Below are 26,963 nucleotides of genomic sequence, written 5' to 3' on the forward strand. Positions count from 1 at the left end.
CCCCCCCCCTTCCCTATGATGGTATAATCGTATTTACCATCATTGGGGTGATATACTTTTACCGAAACTTGACGTTTTAAAATGCTTCAGTCACATTTGCGCCGGGAAGTAGGAATCGGCCGGCTCCCCGGCGTCCCGGGCGCCGGTGACTTTTTTCCGATGTCTGAGATTTGCCGTGAGTATGGTCGCAATACAAACGGGCACCGCAAGGCCCCCCGAAAATAATTTGCCGGATTAAATCGAACGGACATCTGAAGGATACCGTAGGGAGCCCGTACCTACCGCAGGGCTATCTGACGATGGCCGGGCTGTCGTACGGTAGCCGGAAGATGTTCGTGTGACGGGCGGGATACGTACGTAGCCTGTTCGATATTTCGCATTTTATACGGCGTGTATATATACGATAGGGAAGCACACAAGTCAACACCTAGCTCGTCCGTGAGAAAATGGTGCCTGCAGATGCCCGTATGTGTGCCGTCCGGGCGCCGGAAGCATTGGCCGATGCCACTTCCGGAAATCGGGTGGGCGCGGGCCGAATATCCCACGGACACCGCACAGTAAGATAGTCTTACGAAATCCTTGCGGGACACTAACAGAAGACTACCGGGTAGGTTCCGTTGAGTTTGGGCAAGTAAAAATCGGGCGGACACCGGCAACTTTTATCTCCGCGCTAAAAGCTATCCGCGACCCGTGCGGCGTCTAAAAATCGGCCGATAATGGCCGATAATCTCCCGGCGTCCTTACGATTCCCCGGCTTGTCGGCCGATTTTGGCCAAAATCGCATCGCCCGGGTGCCTTTTCGGAAACCGGTGCAAATGTGACTGAGGTTTAACCCCGAACACGTGTAAAACTACTCTGTACACCTCAGGTTAGGTCCACATATAGCCGAAACAAATGCTCAGGTCCCTGTGGTTCTGTCTGTATTCTCCTTTCGAACACAAAATTGATAACCATCATGTGACGGCTAACTCCTATCTCTTCTTTCCTTTCGACAATGTTCTCCTTGGGAACATCCGAGTTCAATACAAAGCCTGTTGACCGAGTGGAATGTCATGTTACCGTGTCCAGGATATGTTTTCAATCGGGAACTGTCAACACTTTCCGATATTTTTTATCGTTTTACGGAAAGGGCCGGCGGTTCCCGATCGCATTTGACGTTTCAGTGTGATGCACTTAAAAGTTAGAACCACTGACCTCTCTACATTATAAAAAAATAAAACAAACGAACAAATTTATAATAATTTTGATATTATTTAATATGTACTGACAGAAATTATTTCATCGTTGGCTTTGTGAAACTTTTCTACACTGGGATACAATTGTACCATAGTTAAAACACTGAACAGCTTATAGAACTATTGACCCATATATGCCTCCATAGCGATACGAGAAATATCTTATTAAAATTTACAAATACGTCTTTTTTTTATATAATCACCTTCAATTTCCACATATACTATTTTAATTGTGAATTTAATCAAACACAATGAATATTGAAGCTGTATGAGTAGTATGCTGTATATGTGTCAGGACTAATACATTTTTACCTACTTAGCTGAAGGCAAATTTCCAGTGATTAACTACCATGATAAACTGAACATAAATAACTGAACAATTGCCTTTGCCAATACTAGTTATTAGAAATTAAAATAATTTCTGGGAAACATTTTATTAAGATATCTGAATTATCCGTTATTTCAGATATGGATCCCGCTCACACGATAAAAGATATAGAAAATGCGCTAGACTTTCGAGTTTCTCGAATGGTGACATTTTGATTTAAACATATTTTATTGCATTTTTTAAATAGCAATGCAATTGGGCACAAAAAGGCAATACAATATGTTTAAATCAAAGTGTCACCCTTCGAGAAACTCGAAAGTCAAGCGCATTTTCTATTTCTTTTATTATCTGATAACTAGTATTGAAGAAGCCATTTTTTCAGTTATTTGTGTTCAGTTTATCATGATCATGAAGGGTGACATTGAAAATCTCTGTTCCGAGTATTATCAGGAGTTAACTCAACAATATTTCACTGTCATTTAAAAAAAAACCTTTAGAATTAGTTTACATAAATATAAATAATACATACACTGTTAATATAATTTAGAATGATTTACGTAAGTGATGTAAATGTATTATTTGTTTCTCTATCCAGTAAATTCTATTTAGGCTTGACAATTGTCTTCTTTATATACACATTAAAAATAGAATAAAATGATAAAATTTTGTCTCGGTTTTACAATTCCCTTTGTGCGGTTTCTCCAGAGCACTTTTAATACCGTCTTTCAACAGTCCAAGCAAATCCGCGGTAATGTGATTTGTTGTAAATCACCAATGTATCCCCATCCAAAATTGATAAATATCTTCTTTAACACGGCGTCCGGGTACCTCTCACACAGGGCCTGTTGCACAAGTGTATCTGGGTATTGATGTAAGGTAAGAGTACATAAGAGTAGCTACACTATTTATTTGTGGTGATTTTATATCGGTAATCAGTCAAATCTCCGCAACTCGACCTTCAGAGAGATGGGTTTCTTCGGCTGGGTAAGTCCCGGTCTGCTGCTGAGCTGCAGGGGAATCTATGGAACAAAAAATAACGCATCAAAGCAAGTTTTCAATTAAAAATTAGGGAACATAAAACAAAAAGGGCTGACGTGTAACATGTCTATCTGTATTGGAAACTGTTTCATTCTGTTACTTTATTTTGTTAAGTTTTATATATATATTTCAGGTACCCCAACCGATCCTAATTTTACCTCCGACCCTACCAATGTTATTACACTCGAACGCACCAAACGTCCCACTCGAATGCGCCAAAACTCGTGAGCAATTAGGTAGTCACGTTCAACCAGACTCTTGAATTACAAGTGATCAAGCGCCTAGTTGAACGAGACTACCGATGGTGTGTCAAGATTTGCCGAAATGGCGGGTCGAACCCGATTGATGTTTTTCACATTTGCAAAATGTAAATGTGATACAGTATGCATAATGAGCGCCAGTAGGGCATTGTTATAACTGTACATAAATCAAGTTTGGTGAATTTTGTAATTTCTTCAATTATGTCCCCCGCCCCACCGTTTTTTTTATAGATAAAGCACATGTAAAAAAGGAAATTTTAAAACTATCCTGACCGTCCTACCCTATTTGTCAGTCAAGTTATCTGAAACATACGTATTCTTCTTTTTTTTCTGTTTTTTTAACGTACGAAGAACTATTAAAAATACATATACATTTTAATGACACCCCTGTCCGATACGAAGATCTCTAAGAATGTTTTAACTCAATAATTTCCACGATGTCGTGAAATAAACGATGTACATGGATTTTTTTATTTCATAAAATCAAAATATTTACCTTAACGTCCATCAACTCTGTTATGCTCAAAACGCACAATTAAAGCTGAATATCTACAAATAACAAACGGAAATGACGTCAGGACATTTACCTGAGTATCTGCACATGTGACGAATTTGACACTTCTCAACAGGCGAACCATGGCTATCTTGGCTTCCATCAAAGCTAGCCGCATTCCGAGACAGTTGCGAGGACCAAATCCGAAGGAAAGGAAAAGGACGCTGTTCTGAGCAGTTCTGTCGGCAAACCTGGCGAAACAAGTACAAAAGGTTCAAAAGTAGAATAAAGTATCACAACATCCAGACACAAGACAACATCAGAACTTAACAACATAATCAATGGCGACACCAAAGCAAAAGGAAAAACACCATGAACCAGCAAAATACAGGAGGTAAATGCAAGTGTTCCGGAAGAGTAAGCGTTCTCGACACATATTCCTGGAACTATAGAGTGTCCGGATCAAAGTGATTTTGTCATACTCTGTATAATAACATTCTTATCGATACACGTCGCTGACACGTTTGTTTTAAGCCTCTGCACTCATAGCATGGACACACACTCTGTATAATAACATATTCTTATCGATACAAGTCACTGACACGTTTGTTTTAAGCCTCCGCACCCATAGCATGGACACACACTCTGTATCGGTTCCCTTACAAGGGTTGGCTTTATATTGTAAACTTGATATTGTAAACAATATCTCAGTGTAAAACTCCCAAATCTATGACAATCCGGCTTAGAACAAACTCCCCAAACGCATTAGACTGTAGCAGTTGCAGACATTTATGAACCGTTCCTCGAATATATTTTTTACATGAGAACAAATGTAGTTTCCCAATAATGTCGATATTTTACTGTTTAATAATATACTGCATCATAGTTATTTTTCACGTGTCAATGCAATTTCCATAATATGAATAATCTTTGTTAATTAGTAGCTATTAAGAGGCGATTCTTTACATGTATCACAACACCAATTTTGCGGATTCCCGGCCAACAACAAATATTGTATACCTTTCCGGGTTGAACACTTCCGGCTCCGGGTAAAACCTGGGATCGTGATGTATGTTGTAAATTGGAATGATAACTCGGAACCATTTTCTCACGGTCACCCCATTAATAACCCGATCTTCAGAAGGTGCCCGTGTTATTCTGTAACAGAAAACACATTTTAGGGGAATGCTATATTGGTTAAATAAATAATGAACGTGCCAATTAGAGGTGATCAGTTTAGTAGGAAATCGCCCGTCCCGGGACATTGGAATGAGGTGTTGTAACGATTTGCGTGTCTTTCTCTTTGCTGATGGTCAAATACATGTTCTGATCGCTATGGGTTTATATTTCTAACAGCTCATACGGATATGTACATGTTTCTCAAAATTATAATCAATGTGTGTATCACTTGACCTGTTAACTGGCGGGTACTTCCGGAGGACTTCATACAAAACCTGGTCCATGTAGGTCAGCTGGCGGATATTATCATAGACTGGCTCAGCCTGGCGGAAATACACACCATTGAGAAAATACAATTATTCACTATATCAATTGTCCGTTAATCAGACTGCGCTCAGCTACAACCGTGCTTTTAAACACACAATCACTATCTCTGTTAAGTAAACAAAACTGACATTACTTCAACAGGTAGGAGGATATATTCTGAAAATTGACAAATAAAGCGCTCTTTGTGAGAAAAGAGATGTAAATCTAGCGGCTGAAGCCAAAACTAAATAAATTGATTATGCTTTCCAGTAAAATAGTTTATCGAAAACGAATTATTCACACCGGAAGTAACGTTTCCATTGTATATAGATATATGTTAGCCTTATACAGAAGCTAAACTTTTTATTGAACATGTAGGTATTACGGTGTAAATTAAACTGATTGAAGAAAAACGTTAAATCCATCAGAATTTACTAAACTCATTAATTATCCGTAAATATGCACAAATCGCATCGGTTGGCAAACTTAGCATGAGTGGGATGTGCATACGGAATTGTCTGCACACTATCTACAGCAATTATCTCACGAAAACCAAAGAGTGGCCGAAATGGGTGGAAAGACAGAGAAACACAAACATTGTTATCAAGTTTGAAGGAATTTGGCTAATATTTGCTAGTTTTTAAGCGGAAACTGCAGATAATGACATTTTTCGTTAATCAAGGGGCCATAACTCCGCCAAATGGAGTCCGATTAAGGTGGTTGTCAAACATGGCCGAGCCCTTAATGCGTTGAACCCTGTTACTAAGTTTGAAGACAATCGGATAATATTTCCGAGAGTAAATGATTAGAAACGGCAGATAATTACGTTTTTCGTTATTTAAGGGGCCATAACTCCGCCAAATTAAGTCCGCTGAAAGTGGTCATCGAACTTGGTCGAGCCATTAAGGCATTTAACCCTTGTACCAAGTTTGAAGAAACTCGGTTAACTTTTGTTGCAGTTATTGCACGGAAACGGCAGATAATGACGTTTTTTGTTTTTCAAGGGGCCATAACTCCGCCAAATAAAGTCCCCTGAAAGTTTGAAGAAAATCGGTTAACATTTGTTGCAGTAATTGCACGGAAACAAAGCGTGACAGACAGACGGTCAAACCCGAATTAATATCCCCCGTTTCGGTTAAAGCGGGGAATAACTAAGCAAGGATTTATGATGCATACTACAGTACAATGTACAACTAAGAATGCTGATAATGTAGTACTTACTTCGCCTAGAGTGTCTTGTATTTCCTGAAGCATGCGTTCTTGTATTTCCGGGTGCAGTGCCAGTTCATAGGCAGAGAACCGTAACAGTGACGCCGTAGTTTCGTATCCAGCGATAAAAAATATAACTGACGACGCAATGATCTCATCCGTCGATAGTTCTACAACAAAAGACAGAGTGTACAATTGTGGACAATTCGATTTCCGCCAGTGTATCATGTTTGACACATGTAAAATCCTACCTTAGCTGTTCTGTTTCAACCATAACAATGTCCATTGTTATGCTTAATTGTAACCTATCAATCTAGACGAGATATCAAAGTATCAAACCAAATCAAAACTAGCCCAAAGATCCTTCCATGAGTATTTAAAATAATATGTATCTCCATAAAGTTTGACCACATTTAACTATTTTCATAAACTATCATTTATAATACATCGAATGTTTTAAAAATAAATTCCTACGTACATTTTTTTTATTCCATTAACCCTTTTATCTCCATGTAAATTTAGTAGACTCCACCATGTATTCATATGGATGAGTCCATTGTAGTCTGAAGTGGTGAAAGGGTTAAATATGCTTCACCAAGAATATATTGTGGAATAGCCAAGATTTAAAAACCTAATTTTTCAAAACATTTTCTTCAGGTTGGTAAGTATGGATTATGAAAAGTTCTTTTTTACACAACCAATAACATATTCTATGTGACGTTTGAATGACTAGTACGATATGTACACTGTCAACTTCATCAGACAAATGACTAGTGAAGCGTATGCACACAAAGATGTAAAATGTGTACGAATTTGTCCACAAAATCGATGTCGATTTCGGCTACGCTGTAAGCGTATGCACAAGAGTTGTTATATATGTACCGAAATGACTCGATCCAGCTACACTTTGTTTAATACTTGGTCATAGATGTGGGAGAGTCTTTGAGCCCCCTCGTCTCGATTTAGAACTGGCCCACTGCGGCGTATTCATATGGCTTCCTTTATCTGCAGCTTGAACAGTTTGCTCTCTCTGACCAAAACTTTGGAGTTATCCCAGTCAATCACATGGTTTTTCTGTGTGGCATGGTCTGTGATTGCCGGTTTATTTATCTGGGACTCCGACTTCTTCCTTTCTGATCTGGTGAATTTCCTGAATCTTTCCGGTGTTCACCAAGGCGGACCCCAAAACGCTCTCCAATATAAGGGGGGGGGGGGGGGGCTTCATGGCTGTTGCTATGCCTTGGCCGCGATATATTCTCTGGATGGTGTCTGATATACCCATTATATACGGGATGACAACTTGATCTTTGGTTCGTTCTTGTCCTTGATTGGTATTTTTGTGTTCTTCTCCTTACTTTGACACTGTTTGTGTACCCGTTTTAGTGCCCATTCCGGATATGCACATGTTCTCATTGCCCTAGCGATGTGATTCTGCTCTTGTGTTTTGTCCTGTTGTTCTGTGACTATTGTATCACATCTGTTGAACAATGTGCGTACGACGCCTACCTTCTGGTGCAAAGGATGGTGAGATTTGAAGTTCAGGTATTGGTCCGTATGGGTCTTTTTTCTATAGACCAATACTTTCACGGTTCCGTCTTCTTTCTTTACCAGTAGAGTGTCTAGCTAGGGCATTGTGTCGTTGGTTTCTTCCTCACAAGTAAATTTGATGTTGTTAGTGGCATCTATGGTGTTGATATGTGTGGACAAATCCTTCCGTGACCCCTTCTTGATTATCTCAAGTATGTCGTCAACATAATGTTTCCATAAGCTAGACTTGCATTATATGGGAACAGTGGCTATTGCTTCTTGCTCAAGATGTTCCAGGAACAAATTGGCCACAATGGGAGACACTGGACAACCCAAAGCAGTGCCGAAGCGTTGTTGATAGATGTTGTTTCGGAAACTAAAAACTGCACAAATTCTAGCAAATCCATGATGTCCTAAATCTGGAGGTTTGTGTTTTTGCTCCAGGATCTGTCTAATTCTAGTCATCGAAACGTCACATAGAAAATTATATTGATTGTGTAAAAAAGAACTTTTCATAATTAATCATTTAAAACCTTAAATCAACACAAATAAAATATTCATACTTTTATTCATCGATATGAGATCGCTGTTTTCTGTAGTATTTTCCAGTTCGGCGTTCACCATAAGCTGCATGAAATCTGTTCTTGTCTTGAAACGGAAAAAGTGAGGAGAAACAAAATAAGAGGAATGTCAAAAGTAAAACAAAATCAGCCTTTAAACCAGAACAAAATAGGCTGACATTTTGAATTTTCCTTAACTCATTCACCGCTGAAATTTCATAATGAACTATTCCAACCTTTGAATTGGGATTGTTCAAATGTGTCTTCAGGGGTGAAGTCGAGAACAGTGCTGTTAGGAGTTATGGTCACTTCTGTAGTGTTATCATCAACCTTTTTTATAATCATATTGGGCGATATTTGATACGAGCTAGATTCAGAACTGTTTATTTTTATAACGAACTTCTCACGTTATAGAAAAACTTATTCTTTATATAGTAAACATATACACCAGTAAACAATTTAACCCTTTCACCACTGTAAACCATATTAGACTCAGCAATACCAATACATGTCAGAGTCTACTAAAGTTACATAGGGGTGAAAGGGTTAAACAATTAACCAAAATGAGAATTGATAAGTGAAGTGAACAGGTCTTTCTCAGCCCTCTCTCTCAACATTGCTGTTCGTCTTTTTCACTCCCTACAACTTCATGTTAAAAAGGCATTGGAAAACATTCGATATAACAGGGATATCGATGTTCTTTTTATCATACTGTATATAATTGTTGGTAAGGATGGTCATAAGGGAATCTAGCTTTTTATCCTAATGTATATAAGTGATGGTAAGGATGGTCATAAGGGAATCTAGCTTTTTATCCTAATGTATATAAGGGTTGGTAAGGATGGTCATAAGGGGATCTAGCTTTTTATCCTAATGTATATAAGTGATGGTAAGGATGGTCATAAGGGAATCTAGCTTTTTATCATACTTTATATAATTGTTGGTAAGGATGGTCATAACGGTATCTAGCTTTTTATCATACTGTATATAATTGTTGGTAAGGATGGTCATAAGGGTATCTAGCTTTTTATCCTAATGTATATAAGTGTTGGTAAGGATGGTCATAAGGGTATCTAGCTTTTTATCATACTCTATATAATTGTTGGTAAGGATGGTCATAAGGGTACCTAGCTTTTTATCATACTGTATATAATTGTTGGTAATGATGGTCATAAGGGTATCTAGCTTTTTATCATACTTTATATAATTGTTGGTAAGGATGGTCATAAGGGGATCTAGCCTTTTATCATACTGTATATAATTGTTGGTAAGGATGGTCATAAGGGTATACAGCTTTTTATCATACTGTATATAATTGTTGGTAATGATGGTCATAAGGGTATCTAGCTTTTTATCATACTTTATATAAGTGTTGGTAAGGATGGTCATAAGGGTATCTAGCTTTTTATCATACTGCATATAATTGTTGGTAAGGATGGTCATAAGGGTACCTAGCTTTTTATCATACTGTATATAATTGTTGGTAATGATGGTCATAAGGGTATCTAGCTTTTTATCATACTGTATCTAATTGTTGGTAAGGATGGTCATAAGGGTATCTAGCTTTTTATCCTACTTTATATAATTGTTGGTAAGGATGGTCATAAGGGTACCTAGCTTTTTATCATACTGTATATAATTGTTGGTAAGGATGGTCATAAGGGAATCTAGCTTTTTATCCTACTTTATATAATTGTTGGTAAGGATGGTCATAAGGGAATCTAGCTTTTTATCCTACTTTATATAATTGTTAGTAAGGATGGTCATAAGGGTATCCAGCTTTTTATCACACTGTATATAATTGTTGGTAAGGATGGTCATAAGGGAATCTAGCTTTTTATCCTACTTTATATAATTGTTGGTAAGGATGGTCATAAGGGGATCTAGCCTTTTATCATACTGTATATAATTGTTGGTAAGGATGGTCATAAGGGGATCTAGCTTTTTATCCTACTTTATATAATTGTTGGTAAGGATGGTCATAAGGGAATCTAGCTTTTTATCCTACTTTATATAATTGTTGGTAAGGATGGTCATAAGGGTACCTAGCTTTTTATCATACTGTATATAATTGTTGGTAAGGATGGGCATAAGGGTATCTAGCTTTTTATCCTACTGTATATAATTGTTGGTAAGGATGTTCATAAGGGTATCTAGCTTTTTATCATACTGTATCTAATTGTTGGTAAGGATGGTCATAAGGGTATCTAGCTTTTTATCATACTGTATATAATGTCATAAGGGTATCTAGCTTTTTATCATACTGTATCTAATTGTTGGTAAGGATGGTCATAAGGGTATCTAGCTTTTTATCCTACTTTATATAATTGTTGGTAAGGATGGTCATAAGGGTATCTAGCTTTTAACACGTAATCCTCGATTCACAAAACTTTACTTGGCATTTTTGTCGAAAATGTTCCCATTATTGCAAATTACCTACAGACTTATATTGGGATTTTGTTTCAGTTAATCCCCGGATTACCTACAGACTTATATTGGGATTCTGTCTCCGTTAATCCCCGGATTACCTACAGACTTATATTGGGATTCTGTCTCCGTTAATCCCCGGATTACCTACAGACTTATATTGGGATTTTGTCTCAGTTAATCCCCGGATTACCTACAGACTTACATTCGGGTTATGTCTCAGTTAATCCCCGGATTACCTACAGTTAATCCCCGGATTACCTACAGACTTACATTCGGGTTCTGTCTCAGTTAAGCCCCGGATTACCTACAGACTTACATTCGGGTTTTGTCTCAGTTAATCCCCGGATTAACTGAGACTTATATTGGGATTTTGTCTCAGTTAATCCCCGGATTACCAACAGTTAATCCCCGGATTACCTACAGACTTAAATTCGGGTTCTGTCTCAGTTAATCCCCGGATTACCTACAGACTTACACTTGGGTTATGTCTCCGTTAATCCCCGTATTACATACAGATTTACACTTGGGTTATGTTTCAGTTAATCCCCGGATTACCTACAGACTTACATTCGGGTTCTGTCTCCGTTTATCCCCGGAATACCTACAAACGTACATTCGGATTCTGTCTCCGGTCTTTCACCAACAAATCCACTGTCCGGACGAAGTAGTCAATCACCTTCCCGGAAAAAAATCCAAGTTGAAGCCAACCAAACAGGTACTCTAATGGCGGGAAGATTTCTAACAAACAAATACAACGGGGTTTTACATAATGTCTATAATGACTGAGATAAAAACAAAAGAATAACAATACTTTATTTGTTTGTCTGTTTGTCTCTCTCTCTCTGTTTTTTCTCCTTGTCTCTTTATTTGTCTACTTGTTTTTTGTTTGTTTTGTTTATTTGTGTCTTTGTTCCTGTCTCCTGGTTGCTCAGGGGTTTTACGTCCTGGCAACATGACAGCTATAGCCACGAAAACAAATCAGACCTTACATTCAGTCTGTAAAATTTGTCATTTGATATCAACTTTTCACGTGTAATTAGTCGACTATTTTCTATCTTTCTTTTGTTGTTTTCTTCTTAATAAGTCAATCAATTTATGTTTTACTTTTGTTAAAGCAATTGTTTACGAAAATAAAATTCGATTCAATACTATATTGACACTGGTACAACACTAAGCATGTACTTAGGATCTAAGTCAGGGAAATACTCAATTGGGAGATTTTGTTTTCCTGTGAGACTTTTTGTCATTTCGGACAAAGTGACGCACCTACTCCGAAACGGTTACTCCCTCTATAGGCTACAGGTGTGGGAGGGGTGTAAAGTATTCGCTACAATTGCATACCAGTTAGTAACCTGCATACACTCAATGTATATTGATTTTATAACCAATCCCCCTTTTTTACAACCCTTTAATAAGCATCATTCAATACAATGTCAACTCTTCTATACCCCCCCAAAATGTCTATTTAGTACCAAGTGCTGGTAATATGACGAGGTACTCATATACGTTACAGTGTTTACGTAATTCTGATGATTCAACTTACTGCCGAGAATCAGCGTGAAAATAAAACTCTTCCTAGGAACGAACAGTCCTTTAGCATTGGTCACCAACGGCTCGTCGGGGTTGGTCTGGGAGTCAACATCCAGGCTAAAGGCGGTAGCGGCTATAGCATCCATGGTGAAGGCTCCAAAGTAACTACATTAACATAGTACATTTGGTGAAAGTACTCATCTCAAAGATGTACATTGTGTTTGAAGGAAAATCATTTGAGCAACATGCAAATCTCGATGGTACGTCTGACATGGGACCTGATACTTTGTTACGGCCTCATTTGGACCTAAACTGAGGTGTTCAGAGTAATTCAAATCATGTAAACTCACTCTAAACACATTAGGTAAATATAGTTGTAACAAATTATCAGGTCCATGTGAAATCACCAAGTGAACTGCTGGGACAGTAACATTGGTTAGTAAAACCCGAAGATTGAATGTCAACCTCTAGTGATTTCACATTATGAAACGGCACCGGATATAGCGTGACGACATTGACGTTGACATGCGCATTTGCGATTTGCCAATCAATGTTGGAGTATTGCAGTTTGACTTTGAAGAATCTACCAGTATATTGCGTGAACTCAAAATGCGAAATAATACCTTCAAGCTGATGCTTGAATTCGGTCTCATTTATTAAAGAGCTTGATTTTCCGAAATCGTCCGTTGGAAAAAATCGAATAACTCCGAAATTTCGGAGTTTTATTAACGCAAATATAATTGTGTTCCTTTCAAACGTGCCATTTTAATCAATTAACAAGTTAATGTAACAATTCACTATTCAGACAAAAAATATCCTTTTATTTTAGCGAATTTTATTACCTGTAGGCCTATGAGTAATATAATAACGAGTGGGCGGTCACCCACCCAACTACTGACCACGCTCGACGCTGCTGAACTAGTGAGCGGGTCCCCCAGTAATACCGCTCCCCTCATATTCCTAAGCTGTTACATATGTATGATCAACTAAGAAAAGGGAAGGATATTTCGACGTCATATCGTTAAGGTGAAGGATACCAACAAGTTAAACTATAATACTACCAGTATCACTGTTGTGAAATATTCGTTTAAGCCATTTTCAAAAGAAATATTCAATAAAATTCATATGTTTTCATGCATTTTAGAGAATTCTATCTTTTCGATATCTGAATGTTAGAAAACAGGAAAATAAATGAAGCACAACAACAACAGGAATCGAACTCGGGAGTTTCATATTACAATGCCGGTGCTCTTTGTCTACAGCCATCTAGGAATTCAAGCTGCATAGTAGCAAGATAAGTTACCAATTAACGGCCCGCAAAAGTGATGAATACTTGACACGGGAAGGTTATCTAAGCCAGAAAAACTTATTATGTGTTACTTCATCTTTGATATAGAAGGGATCATACTCTAAGTCAAAAGAAATATTCTAGTGGAACTCTTCTTCGCGATAACAACTGATGCAGTGGTACCGTTTGCCTTAAGTATCGAAGTAGAACCATTATACAAACTAACTGTCATACTGTCGTGTTGGTAAATCACCTGGCTCGAAGGGTATGGCATTTGGCCAATCGCATACTGGGATGAATTACTACCAAGTTTGCTCAAATAAATGACATTGATGCCCTTTCAATGTCGAAGGTTCAAATAAGTTAAAATCTTAAAAACATTTTCTTCTCAATACCACAAACACCAAGGATGATGATGTATGCCCGGTGGAATACTGGGAGGAAGGGCTACCAGGTTTGTTAAAATGAACGACATTGGCAGACCTTTAAGTTCACAGGGGTCAGATGGTTAAAAATATTCAAACAACTTTTATTTTAAATATCCCAAAGGCCTAAGGTGATGGCATTGGCCAGTATCATGCTGGGATATATGGCTACCAATTTGGCTCAAATGAATGGCTTTGAAACCGTTTAAAAGTTACTTTAACAACTTTTCTCAATACCCAAAAAAACAAGGATGATGCTACATATCCAGTAGAATACCAGGAGGGAGGGCTACCTGGTTTGCTCAAATGAACGACATTGGCTGACTTTTAAGGTTACATGGATCGATGCATTAAAATCTTTATACACATTCTTCTCAATAACCAAAAGACAAAGGATGGTGAAAGTTGGACATGTTGCATTTATTTATCCCATTTGAATATGTTCACCCTAGGCCCACTTTGAAGGGAACTGGTCTGAGATTAATACCAGGTGAGTGATACAAGCCCATTGGGTCTCTTGTTATAAATAATTTCCAAAAGAGTTACCAATTAGTAGTAGTATCTTTAAACGTAAAAGTGGGCTACCAATTCTCTCAAGAAACAAAATACAGATATGCCTATTGACATCAACTCAGTCAATAGTCGCCGGAAATACAATCAACTCAGTCAATACTCGCCGGAAATATAAAGAATTTACTACAAATCGGAACATTTCGGTCAAGCGTGATTCCGATGCTTTCCAGAATCGATATTCCACTGGTGACGTCCCACCCACGCCGAATTCAACCCGAAGTAATGAACCCGTGGTGGATATTCTATTTATATATACCTACTCTTTCGGGCTAATGACTTTCCCAGTACGTGCTGCTTCCTGTAGGTTCGCAGCAAGTGTTTTGGCGCAGCGGTTGATATCTTCATTCATCTGGGTAAAACAAACAATGAATGTCATATTCTTTTTCTCATTACAGGGTATGTTATTTATGAAGACCAGGGATACAGGGTCTCCGAATTTTTTGTTGCATCATATATGACAAAAAATGTCATTTCAAGAATCGCTTGGCCACGAGAAAAAGTAAATTCGGATAGACATTATGGCGTTTTTGATACCATCGCTATCGAAAGTAGAAGAATCTATATCTGTTGAAAACAATACTAACCAACTTCATCTTGCTTGTACTAAATGTGGGGCTTAAAATTGCCCGGATGCGTTTCCATGCTTTCCCTTCTGCGAAAAACACGTTCTTAGCCATGATCGGATGTCCGTGAATGCTTGTCTAGAAATTAGCAAATAGTAAAATGATTATCAAACAGAAAGAAAATTGGAAAGATCAAGAGGAAATACCTCACTACGGAAGTCGACAAGAAATTAATAGACAACCACAGAAATCGGGAACCGTCGGCACTTTCCGACGATTCGTATTTTCTCGTTTACGGAAAAAAACGACGGTTCCCGATTGACTACCACAAGGAACAATTCATACAAGATGAGAACCAATATGGCTTTAATAAGAATTTCATATCACTTTTCATTAAGATATGTATTTAACTACACAAAATTACAAACAAATGTTATAACACCATTTTCCTATATATGTTGTTGGTGTCATTGCCCTTATCCAGTGGCTTATTTTAGATAGGTTTTTCGTGTGAACTAACATTGTTCGGTGTGACGACATAATCTATGTATGTGACGTATTAGTATTTCCGGTAATCAGTCTAGCGTTAAAGAACTGCTAGCATTCATGTATGAATAAATAAGTGGGTTCTATGTTTTCGTTTGCTTATTTGTTTGTTGTTTATACAAAACAAAATTCAGTAAATACTCGTTATATTGTCACCATTTGCTCAGTGATTTTTGGCGTAATAAAGGAGTTTGGCGATAAATTTGGGGAAAAGTATAAGGCATTCACAGGGAAAACAAGATAAAGGGGACATTGAAATATGCCGGCATAAAACGAGGGACATTATCGAGGTTTCACTGTATTAAATCTGGTCAAGTATGGCTGAAGTTTGACGTTATAGCAATGTGATTTGACGCTCAAAATCTGATTGATATCCGAAAATTGTATTTCTAAATAAATATAAATAATAGCAGATCATATTTGTTTGTTCTGCGGTAACCTAGGATGCTTAGATATTCAGTGATCTACAAAAGTACGAGTCTAAGAGCTCTGAAGACGATAAAAACACTTACTCCTCTGTCCGTGAAGTGGGAAAAATCCTTCACCAAAATCTCCTTTAGGAAATCAGGGTCCTTGACCACTAAGTTCAGCTGTTGACCGCTCGCCCACCTATAAATCAAGATAGTACTACACTTATCTCCCCTAGAATATATATTATCTCCCTTGAAATATTCTCAATCGCAACATCTCGGAGAGAGTTCTAGTAATCTCTGAGATATTGCAATTATGTATTTTTCGGTCTGGGAAAAGAAATACGTTATCGGTAGTTAAATCATCTGAATTAGAATAAAGAGTTTTAAACTAAATATTTTTTTTTAAAAAAATCGATTGTTGTATTTCTGTGCATATAATTAAATTTCTTAGGCGTCAGACTGTGTGAATACGAAGTGTATATTTACCCAACTATGTCGCCGTATTGTTTTATCCATTCCTGCTCCGATTCCATTAAGCCCTAAACGCAACAAACACAATGAAATATAGTAAATTGATGGTCAAATCTAGTACGTACAGAATTATAACTACATTTTGTGCACCTCTTTATATTCAAAGTGTGGCCTCTGCTGGTTTGGAGAGAGAATAAGCCTGCTGTATCCCACTGCATGTCGTATGAGGCGACTAATGTGAGCCCCATGCAGAATCGGGGGGAGGGGGGTTCTTCTGTGTCGTCTGCTAAGGGGACATTGAAAACTAAAGAGACCACAATTGTTGCGTTCCCTATTTCAACATCTGGGATCTTTACATTTCCTCTCTACTTCACGAAACCCCTTTTGTTTCCTAGCGCCTTGATTGGCAATACCTTACGCTTGGCCTTAGTGTTGAGCGTTCGCCAAAGTGGGGTTGGCAGTGGCTTCCGTCCCCACGCCGGGACATACCAAAGTCCTAAAGCAAGTACAGCTGTAAGGGTTATTACGACAACTGGTTCACCCGGTATCGGTATAATGCGACCGGTTGGAATGCGTTGGGCTGGAATGCGTTGGGTGCCTTCGTCATGGTATTTCAGTGAGGTAGCACTCTAAAGTCGGCATCAGATCTGCGCTATCGCGGGAAGGTCAATGCATCAACATAACCTGCCTCCAGCACCCATACACAATAGGAAGCATAACTTACAGGTATGAAGGCACGTCCTGACATTACCTTAATTAGCTGTTAATAGGACGTTAAACAAAATAAAGCAAAGGTAATATTCGAAGGATGTGAATAAATGTATGTATGGATGGTAATGATGACCTGATGTCTAAGTGGAATAAATGGATGGATGGATGGTGATGATGACCGGATGTCTAAGTGGAATAAATGTATGTATGGATGGTGATGATGACCTGATGTTTAAGTAGAATGAATGTATGTATGGATGGTGATGATGACCTGATGTCTAAGTCGAATAAATGTACGTATGGATGGTGATGATGACCTGATGTCTAAGTAGAATAAATGTACGTATGGATGGTGATGATGACCAGATGTCTAAGTGGAATAAATGGACGTATGGATGGTGATGATGACCTCATGTCTAAGTGGAATAAATGTATGTATGGATGGTGGTGATGACCGGATGTCTAAGTGGAATAAATGTACGTATGGATGGGGATGATGACCGGATGTCTAAGTGGAATAAAGGTATGTATGGATGGTGATGATGACCGGATGTCTAAGGGGAATAAATGTATGTATGGATGGTGATGATGACCGGATGCATAAGTGGAATAAATGTATGTATGGATGGGGATGATAACCGGATGGCTAAGTGGAATAAATGTATGTATGGATGGTGATGAAGACCTGATGTCTAAGCGTAATAAATGTATGTATGGATGGTGGTGATGACCTGATGCCTAAGTGGAATAAATGTATGTATGGATGGTGGTGATGACATGATGTCTAAGTCGAATAAATGTACGTATAGATGGTGTTGATGACCTGATGTCTAAGTGGAATAAATGTACGTATAGATGGTGATGATGACCTGATGTCTAAGTGGAATAAATGTCCGTATGGATGGTAATGATGACCTGATGTCTAAGTGGAATAAATGGATGGATGGATGGTGATGATGACCGGATGTCTAAGTGGAATAAATTTATGGATGGATGGATGGTGATGATGACCAGATGTCTAAGTGGAATAAATGTATGTATGGATGGAGATGAAGACCTGATGTCTAAGTGGAATAAATGTATGTATGGATGGGGGGGATGACCTGATGTCTAAGTCGAATAAATGTACGTATAGATGGTGTTGATGACCTGATGTCTAAGTGGAATAAATGTACGTATGGATGGGGATGATGACCTGATGTCTAAGTCGAATAAATGTACGTATGGATGGTGATGATGACCGGATGTCTTAGTGGAATAAATGTACGTATGGATGGTGATGATGACCTGATGTTTAAGTAGAATGAATGTATGTATGGATGGGGATGATGACCTGATGTCTAAGTCGAATAAATGTACGTATAGATGGTGATGATGACCTGATGTCTAAGTGGAATAAATGGATGGATGGATGGTGATGATGACCGGATGTCTAAGTGGAATAAAGGTATGTATGGATGGTGATGATGACCGGATGTCTAAGGGGAATAAATGTATGTATGGATGGTGATGATGACCTGATGTCTAAGTGGAATAAATGTATGTATGGATGGTGGTGATGACTTGATGTCTAAGTCGAATAAATGTACGTATAGATGGTGATGATGACCTGATGTCTAAGTGGAATAAATGTACGTATGGATGGTAATGATGACCTGATGTCTAAGTGGAATAAATGTATGGATGGATGGTGATGAAGACCTGATGTCTGAGTGGAATAAATGTATGTATGGATGGTGGTGATGACTTGATGTCTAAGTCTAATAAATGTACGTATAGATGGTGATGATGACCTGATGTCTAAGTGGAATAAATGAATGTATGGATGGTGGTGATGACCTGATGTCTAAGTCGAATAAATGTACGTATCGATGGTGATGATGACCTGATGTCTAAGTGGAATAAATGGACGTATGGATGGTGATGATGACCGGATGTCTAAGTGGAATAAATGTACGTATGGATGGGGATGATGACCTGATGTCTAAGTGGAATAAATGTCCGTATGGATGGTAATGATGACCTGATGTCTAAGTGGAATAAATGTACGTATGGATGGAAATGATGACCTGATGTCTAAGTAGAATAAATGGACGTATGGATGGGGATGATGACCTGATGTCTAAGTGGAATAAATGTCCGTATGGATGGTAATGATGACCTGATGTCTAAGTGGAATAAATGTACGGATGGATGGTAATGATGACCTGATGTCTAAGTGGAATAAATGTACGGATGGATGGTAATGATGACCTGATGTCTAAGTGGAATAAATGAATGTATGGATGGTGATGATGACCGAATGTCTAAGTGGAATAAATGTATGGATGTCTAAGTGGAATAAATGTACGTATGGATGGAAATGATGACCTGATGTCTAAGTAGAATAAATGGACGTATGGATGGTAATGATGACCAGATGTCTAAGTGGAATAAATGTACGTATGGATGGGGATGATGACCTGATGTCTAAGTGGAATAAATGTACGGATGGATGGTAATGATGACCTGATGTCTAAGTGGAATAAATGAATGTATGGATGGTGGTGATGACCTGATGTCTAAGTGGTACGTATGGATGGTGATGATGACCTGATGTCTAAGGGGGATAAATGTACGTATGGATGGTGATGATGACCTGATGTCTAGGTAGAATAAATGGACGTATGGATGGTGATGATGACCGGATGTCTAAGTGGAATAAATGTACGTATGGATGGAAATGATGACCTGATGTCTAAGTAGAATAAATGGACGTATGGATGGGGATGATGACCTGATGTCTAAGTGGAATAAATGTCCGTATGGATGGTAATGATGACCTGATGTCTAAGTGGAATAAATGTACGGATGGATGGTAATGATGACCTGATGTCTAAGTGGAATAAATGTACGTATAGATGGTGATGATGACCTGATGTCTAAGTGGAATAAATGAATGTATGGATGGTGGTGATGACCTGATGTCTAAGTGGTACGTATGGATGGTGATGATGACCTGATGTCTAGGTAGAATAAATGGACGTATGGATGGTGATGATGACCAGATGTCTAAGTGGAATAAATGTATGTATTGGATGGTGATGATGACCACATGTCTAAGTGGAATAAATGTATGTATGGATGGGATGACTTGATGTCTAAGTCGAATAAATGTACGTATAGATGGGGATGATGACCGGATGTCTAAGTGGAATAAATGTATGTATGGATGGTGGTGATGACCGGATGTCTAAGTGGAATAAATGGATGTATGGATGGTGGTGATGACCTGATGTCTAAGTGGAATAAATGGACGTATGGATGGTGATGATGACCAGATGTCTAAGTGGAATAAATGTCCGTATGGATGGTAATGATGACCTGATGTCTAAGTGGAATAAATGAATGTATGGATGGTGGTGATGACCTGATGTCTAAGTCGAATAAATGTACGTATAGATGGGGATGATGACCGGATGTCTAAGTGGAATAAATGTATGTATGGATGGTGGTGATGACTCGATGTCTAAGTCGAATAAATGTACGTATAGATGGTGATCATGACCTGATGTCTAAGTGGAATAAATGTACGTATAGATGGTGATGATGACCTGATGTCTAAGTGGAATAAATGTACGTATGGATGGTGATGATGACCTGATGTCTAAGTAGAATAAATGGACGTATGGATGGTGATGATGACCTGATGTCTAAGTGGAATAAACGTATGTATGGATGGGGATGATGACCTGATGTCTAAGTGGAATAAACGTATGTATGGATGGTGATGATGACCTGATGTCTAAGTGGAATAAATGAATGTATGGATGGTGATGATGACCGAATGTCTAAGTGGAATAAATGTATGTATGGATGGTGATGATGACCTGATGTCTTAGTGGAATAAACGTATGTATGGATGGTAATGATGACCAGATGTCTAAGTGGAATAAATGTATGTATGGATGGTGATGACCGGATGTCTAAGTGGAATAAATGGATGTATGGATGGATGTATGGATGGGGGTGATGACCTGATGTCTAAGTGGAATGGATGGTGATGACCGGATGTCTAAGTGGAATAAATGGATGTATGGATGGTGGTGATGACCTGATGTCTAAGTGGAATAAATGGATGTATGGATGGGGGTGATGACCTGATGTCTAAGTGGAATAAATGGATGTATGGATGGGGGTGATGACCTGATGTCTAAGTGGAATGGATGTCTAAGTAGAATAAATGTACGTATGGATGGTGGTGATGCCCTGATGTCTAAGGGGAATAAATGTACGTATGGATGGTGATGAAGACCTGATGTCTAAGTAGAATAAATGTACGTATGGGATGTCTAAGTGGAATAAATGGATGTATGGATGGTGGTGATGACCTGATGTCTATGTGGAATAAATGTACGAATGGATGGTGGTGATGACCAAATGTCTAAGTAGAATAAATGTACGAATGGATGGTGGTGATGACCAAATGTCTAAGTAGAATAAATGTACGAATGGATGGTGGTGATGACCAAATGTCTAAGTAGAATAAATGTACGTATAGGTGGTGATGAAGACCTGATGTCTAAGTGGAATAAATGTACATATGGATGGTGGTGATGACCAAATGTCTAAGTAGAATAAATGTACGTATAGATGGAGATGCAGACCTGATGTCTAAGTGGAATAAATGTATGTATGGATGGGGATGATGACCGGATGTCTAAGTGGAATAAATTTATGGATGGATGGATGGTGATGACCTGATGTCTAAGTGGAATGGATGTCTAAGTAGAATAAATGTACGTATAGGTGGTGATGAAGACCTGATGTCTAAGTGGAATAAATGTATGTATGGATGGTGATGACCGGATGTCTAAGTGGAATAAATGGATGTGTGGATGGTGGTGATGACCTGATGTCTATGTGGAATAAATGTACGAATGGATGGTGGTGATGACCAAATGTCTAAGTAGAATAAATGTACGTATAGATGGAGATGCAGACCTGATGTCTAAGTGGAATAAATGTATGTCTGGATGGTGATGATGACCGGATGTCTAAATGATGACTTGATGTCTAAGTGGAATAAATGTATGTATGGATGGTGATGAAGACCGGATGTCTAAGTAGAATAAATGTACGTATAGATGGTGATGAAGACCTGATGTCTAAGTGGAATAAATGTATGTATGGATGGGGATGAAGACCGGATGTCTAAGTACAATAAATGTACGTATAGATGGAGATGCAGACCTGATGTCTAAGTGGAATGGATGTCTAAGTAGAATAAATGTATGTATGGATGGTGGTGATGACCGGATGTCTAAGTGGAATTAATGTATGGATGGATGGATGGTGATGATGACTTGATGTATAAGTGGAATAAATGTATGTATGGATGGTGATGATGACCGGATGTCTAAGTGGAATAAATGGATGGATGGATGGTGATAATGACCAGATATCTAAGTGGAATAAATGTATGTATGGATGGTGATGATGACTGGATGTCTAAGTGGAATAAATGTATGTATGGATGGTGATGATGGCCGGATGTCTAAGTGGAATAAATGGATGGATGGATGGTGATAATGACCAGATGTCTAAGTGGAATAAATGTGCGTATGGATGGTGATGATGACCTGATGTCTAAGTGGAATAAATGCATGTATGGATGGTGGTGAAGACCTGATGTCTAAGTGGAATAAATGTATGTATGGAGGGTGGTGATGACCTGATGTCTAAGTCGAATAAATGTACGTATGGATGGTGATGATTACCGGATGTCTAAGTGGAATAAATGTATGTATGTATGGTGATGATGACCGGATGTCTAAGTGGAATAAATTTATGGATGGATGGATGGTGATGATGACTGGATGTCTAAGTGGAATAAATGTATGTATGGAGGGTGGTGATGACCTGATGTCTAAGTCGAATAAATGTACGTATGGATGGTGATGATGACCGGATGTCTACGTGGAATAAATGGATGGATGGATGGTGATAATGACCAGATATCTAAGTGGAATACGTATGGATGGTGATGATGACCTGATGTCTAAGTGGAATAAATGTACGTATGAATGGTGGTGATGACCAGATGTCTAAGTGGAATAAATGTATGTATGTATGGTGATGATGACCGGATGTCTAAGTGGAATAAATGATGGATGGATGGTGATGATGACCAGATGTCTAAGTAGAATAAATGTATGTATGGATGGTGATGATGGCCGGATGTCTAAGTGGAATAAATGGATGGATGGATGGTGCTAATGACCGGATATCTAAGTGGAATAAATGTATGTATGGAGGGTGGTGATGACCTGATGTCTAAGTCGAATAAATGTACGTATGGATGGTGATGATTACCGGATGTCTAAGTGGAATAAATGTATGGGTGATGACCTGATGTCTAAGTGGAATAAATGTACGTATGAATGGTGGTGATGACCAGATGTCTAAGTGGAATAAATGTGCGTATGGATGGTGATGATGACCTGATGTCTAAGTGGAATAAATGGATGGATGGTGATGATGACCAGATGTCTAAGTGGAATAAATGTACGTATGAATGGTGGTGATGACCAGATGTCTAAGTGGAATAAATGTATGTATGGATGGGGATGATGACCGGATGTCTAAGTGGAATAAATGTATGTATGGATGGTCATGATGGCCGGATGTCTAAGTAGAAAAAATGGATGTATGGATGGTGATGATGACCGGATGTCTAACTAGAATAAATGGATGTATGGATGGTGATGATGACCGGATGTCTAGATATCTAAGTGGAATAAATGTATGTATGGAGGGTGGTGATGACCTGATGTCTAAGTCGAATAAATGTACGTATGGATGGTGATGATGACCTGATGTCTAAGTGGAATAAATGTATGGATGGATGCTGATAATGACCAGATATCTAAGTGGAATAAATGTATATGACCGGATGTCTAAGTGGAATAAATGTATGTATGGACGGTGATGATGACCTAATGTCTAAGTGGAATAAATGGACGTATTGATGGTGATGATGACCGGATGTCTAAGTAGAATAAATGGATGTATGGATGGTGATGATGACCGGATGTCTACGTGGAATAAATGGATGGATGGATGGTGATAATGACCAGATGTCTAAGTGGAATAAATGTGCGTATGGATGGTGATGATGACCTGATGTCTAAGTGGAATAAATGTACGAGTGGAATAAATGTACGTATGGATGGTGATCATGACCGGATGTCTAAGTGGAATAAATGTACGTATGGCTGGGGGTGATGACCTGATGTCTAAGTGGAATAAATGTATGGATGGATGCTGATAATGACCAGATATCTAAGTGGAATAAATGTACGTATGGATGGTGATGAAGACCTGATGTCTAAGTGGAATAAACGTATGAATGGATGGTGGTGATTACCTGATGTCTAAGTGGAATAAATGTATGTATGGATGGTGATGATGACCAGATGTCTAAGTGGAATAAATGTATGTATGGATGGTGATGATGACCGGATGTCTAAGTAGAATAAATGTATGTATGGATGGTGATGATGATCTCATGTCTAAATGGAATAAATGTTCATATGGATGATTTCTGTATTTACTGAGCTGTACACTGATTTAAGTATATAGGTCACTGACATACTTCCTGTACTCCATACACATGCCAAAACATGCTTGTATACCAAATCTTGTTAGTCCAGATGAACTAGTTTTCCTAAAATCGTCCTGGTAGTTAAGGAAGAGTTGTAGGACAAAGAATTTTAACAAAGGGCCATAACTTAAAATACTAGCCTGATGCACGACATCAAAGGGTAATCACCATGAATTACCATAACTGTTATCTTTCATTAATATCGGCCAAGTAGTTTAGAAGGCAGAAAACAAAGGGTCATAAGTCCGTTTTAAAGAGTCAGAATGAAAAAATACTACTTGGACGCACAACATCAGGGGGTACTTATCATATCTGAAATTGGCCCCATAGTTTGGAAGAGTTGTCCAGACAGGGATTTTTTAACAAAAGGCCATAACTTCGTAAAAAGGGGTCAGAAGTATAAATAATATTTTAACAAAGGGCAATTACTTTGGGGGAAAATCAGAATGAAAAGATAATACCTGGAAGCACAACATCAGGTGGTAGTTATCATATTTTTTTTAAAAATCGTTGAAATTGGCCCCGTAGTTTTTGAGGAGTTGTCCGGACAAGGATTTTTTAACAAAGGGCCATAACTTCGTAAAAAGCGGCCAGAATAAAAAATAACAAGACAATTCGGCGAATTATAGTCCCCAACCGAATGTAAAATGCATATGTGATAAATTTGTGAAGGAACTAATTCTATATATGAATGGTTGACAGACCCACTGTATTCAATAAGGAATAGTGTCAGTGACCTGGTCAAAACAGAGTGACCTACTTTGATATGCGACACACCGCCTCACCAAGATGAACCCATAATCCAAGTATAAAGTTCCAGTGACTAGTAGTGTAGGAGATAAGAGTCCGGACAAACTTTTTCTTTGATGCAGATCAAAGGTCAAAATGTAGGTCAGAGTGTAGTGTATGAGATAGAGCCCGGACAAGATAGCGGAAGGACGGACAGAAGGACCTAAGGACGGATGGACACGACGCAAAACTATAGTCCCCCCCCCCCCCCCGGTTCCCAGGGGAGGGGGCTAATAATACCTGGATGCACAACTTCAAGTGGTAGTTATTTCTTGAAACTTTCGTTGAAATCGGTCCATAACTTAAGGAGTTGTCTGTACAAACTTTTTCTACCGACGGACAAACTAATTCTAGCATACCCCCTTCGTTGCGGGGGGGGGGGGGTATAAAAAGAGATTGTCATTTTTTTGGACAAATTGTACTTTTCATAAGTTGTAAAATTCAGGTGAAGAAACCAAACAACGTTAAATCCTACTATCTCAAGGTATCACAATCAGATCTTCAATCCAGCACACGAGTCTTTATTGTGAACAGCTCATTCGCTGTACTGTGGGGGTGCCAGATGATGTAACGAGGCTAGATTAACGTTACCGCACGTAGTAAAAATTCTTAGTTTTAAATATTTTTTTATAGTACATTTAATGCCCTTATGTTTTATGATACATGTATATATCTCAATTTACAGTCAGAATTTCAAACACTTCGTCCTGTGATGTTAACACCAAATAAGATTGCTATCTAACACTAGTGGCACATTTCCATTTTATTATACTCTGATCTATTATCTTTTACTTCAGAGCATCTGTTGAGCGCTAAAACATTTTCATTTCATCAAATGCTACTGACAAGATTGCATAGTCAATTGGATAGAATAACAGGCAAAGCCTATAAAAATTATCTCCGTCAAATGGCCAAAGTAGATTAAACAATGAGACATAATATTTTAGACATGTTAGAAATGAAAATTTTAACACAAAATAATTCATATTAACAAAAGGCTAAGGGGAAGTAACTCGTGAAGGAAACATCTCGCACACCTAGTACATGTACAAATACATTAATTTCAGCATATATATACACAATCATATACAGATATTGGTAGACTTAGGCGAAAAGTCCATGTGCTTATATCGCACAGGTCACTGCTACCAACAACTGTTACAACTAAGAATAATAAATTCATTGAATACATATAGAGTGTAATTATTTTCAATGTCAAGATAAGTTCATGTAATACGTTTTCAAGTAGAAAAAACGAACATGATCTGAGAACTCACCTTCTATTTGTTTTGGCAACCGCCAACTTTTAAACAGTCCCATCTTTTTTTCAGCGTACAGGCTACACCATCCTCAATATCCAAGGGGTAACGCTAACTTCGCTCTCGGCACGAAGTGAGCATAACTCCTGGAGTATCGAGGATGGATGAACCCGAGAATAGGCAGT

The 26,963-nt window shown here is 38.3% G+C and overlaps 1 protein-coding gene and 1 long non-coding RNA gene across 3 annotated transcripts in view; both read right to left on the reverse strand.

Annotated features, from left to right (window-relative positions):
• Window positions 1-1,238: 1,238 nt before the first annotated feature.
• Window positions 1,239-26,963, reverse strand: part of LOC110442970 (cytochrome P450 3A24-like) — a 30,274-nt gene continuing 4,549 nt past the window's right edge. For both annotated transcript variants that reach the window (XM_021486876.1, XM_021486875.1), the window contains 12 exons: window positions 16,390-16,442; window positions 16,003-16,099; window positions 14,966-15,082; window positions 14,642-14,730; window positions 12,109-12,260; window positions 11,179-11,303; window positions 8,139-8,223; window positions 6,061-6,218; window positions 4,768-4,856; window positions 4,375-4,512; window positions 3,449-3,605; window positions 1,239-2,582 (listed from right to left, as the gene is read on the reverse strand). In XM_021486876.1, the coding sequence (XP_021342551.1) occupies window positions 2,496-2,582; window positions 3,449-3,605; window positions 4,375-4,512; window positions 4,768-4,856; window positions 6,061-6,218; window positions 8,139-8,223; window positions 11,179-11,303; window positions 12,109-12,260; window positions 14,642-14,730; window positions 14,966-15,082; window positions 16,003-16,099; window positions 16,390-16,442 (1,347 nt within the window). In that variant the 3' untranslated portion in view covers window positions 1,239-2,495. The remainder of the gene's footprint in view (window positions 2,583-3,448; window positions 3,606-4,374; window positions 4,513-4,767; window positions 4,857-6,060; window positions 6,219-8,138; window positions 8,224-11,178; window positions 11,304-12,108; window positions 12,261-14,641; window positions 14,731-14,965; window positions 15,083-16,002; window positions 16,100-16,389; window positions 16,443-26,963) is intronic.
• Window positions 10,037-11,168, reverse strand: LOC110442972. The gene is made up of 3 exons (XR_002462061.1): window positions 11,029-11,168; window positions 10,710-10,801; window positions 10,037-10,571 (listed from the first exon to the last, which is right to left on the reverse strand). It is a non-coding gene; the product is annotated as an uncharacterized LOC110442972 (long non-coding RNA).

The sequence above is a fragment of the Mizuhopecten yessoensis genome, unplaced genomic scaffold (genome assembly GCF_002113885.1).
Source record: "Mizuhopecten yessoensis strain PY_sf001 unplaced genomic scaffold, ASM211388v2 scaffold716315, whole genome shotgun sequence".
Lineage (NCBI taxonomy): Eukaryota > Metazoa > Mollusca > Bivalvia > Pectinida > Pectinidae > Mizuhopecten > Mizuhopecten yessoensis.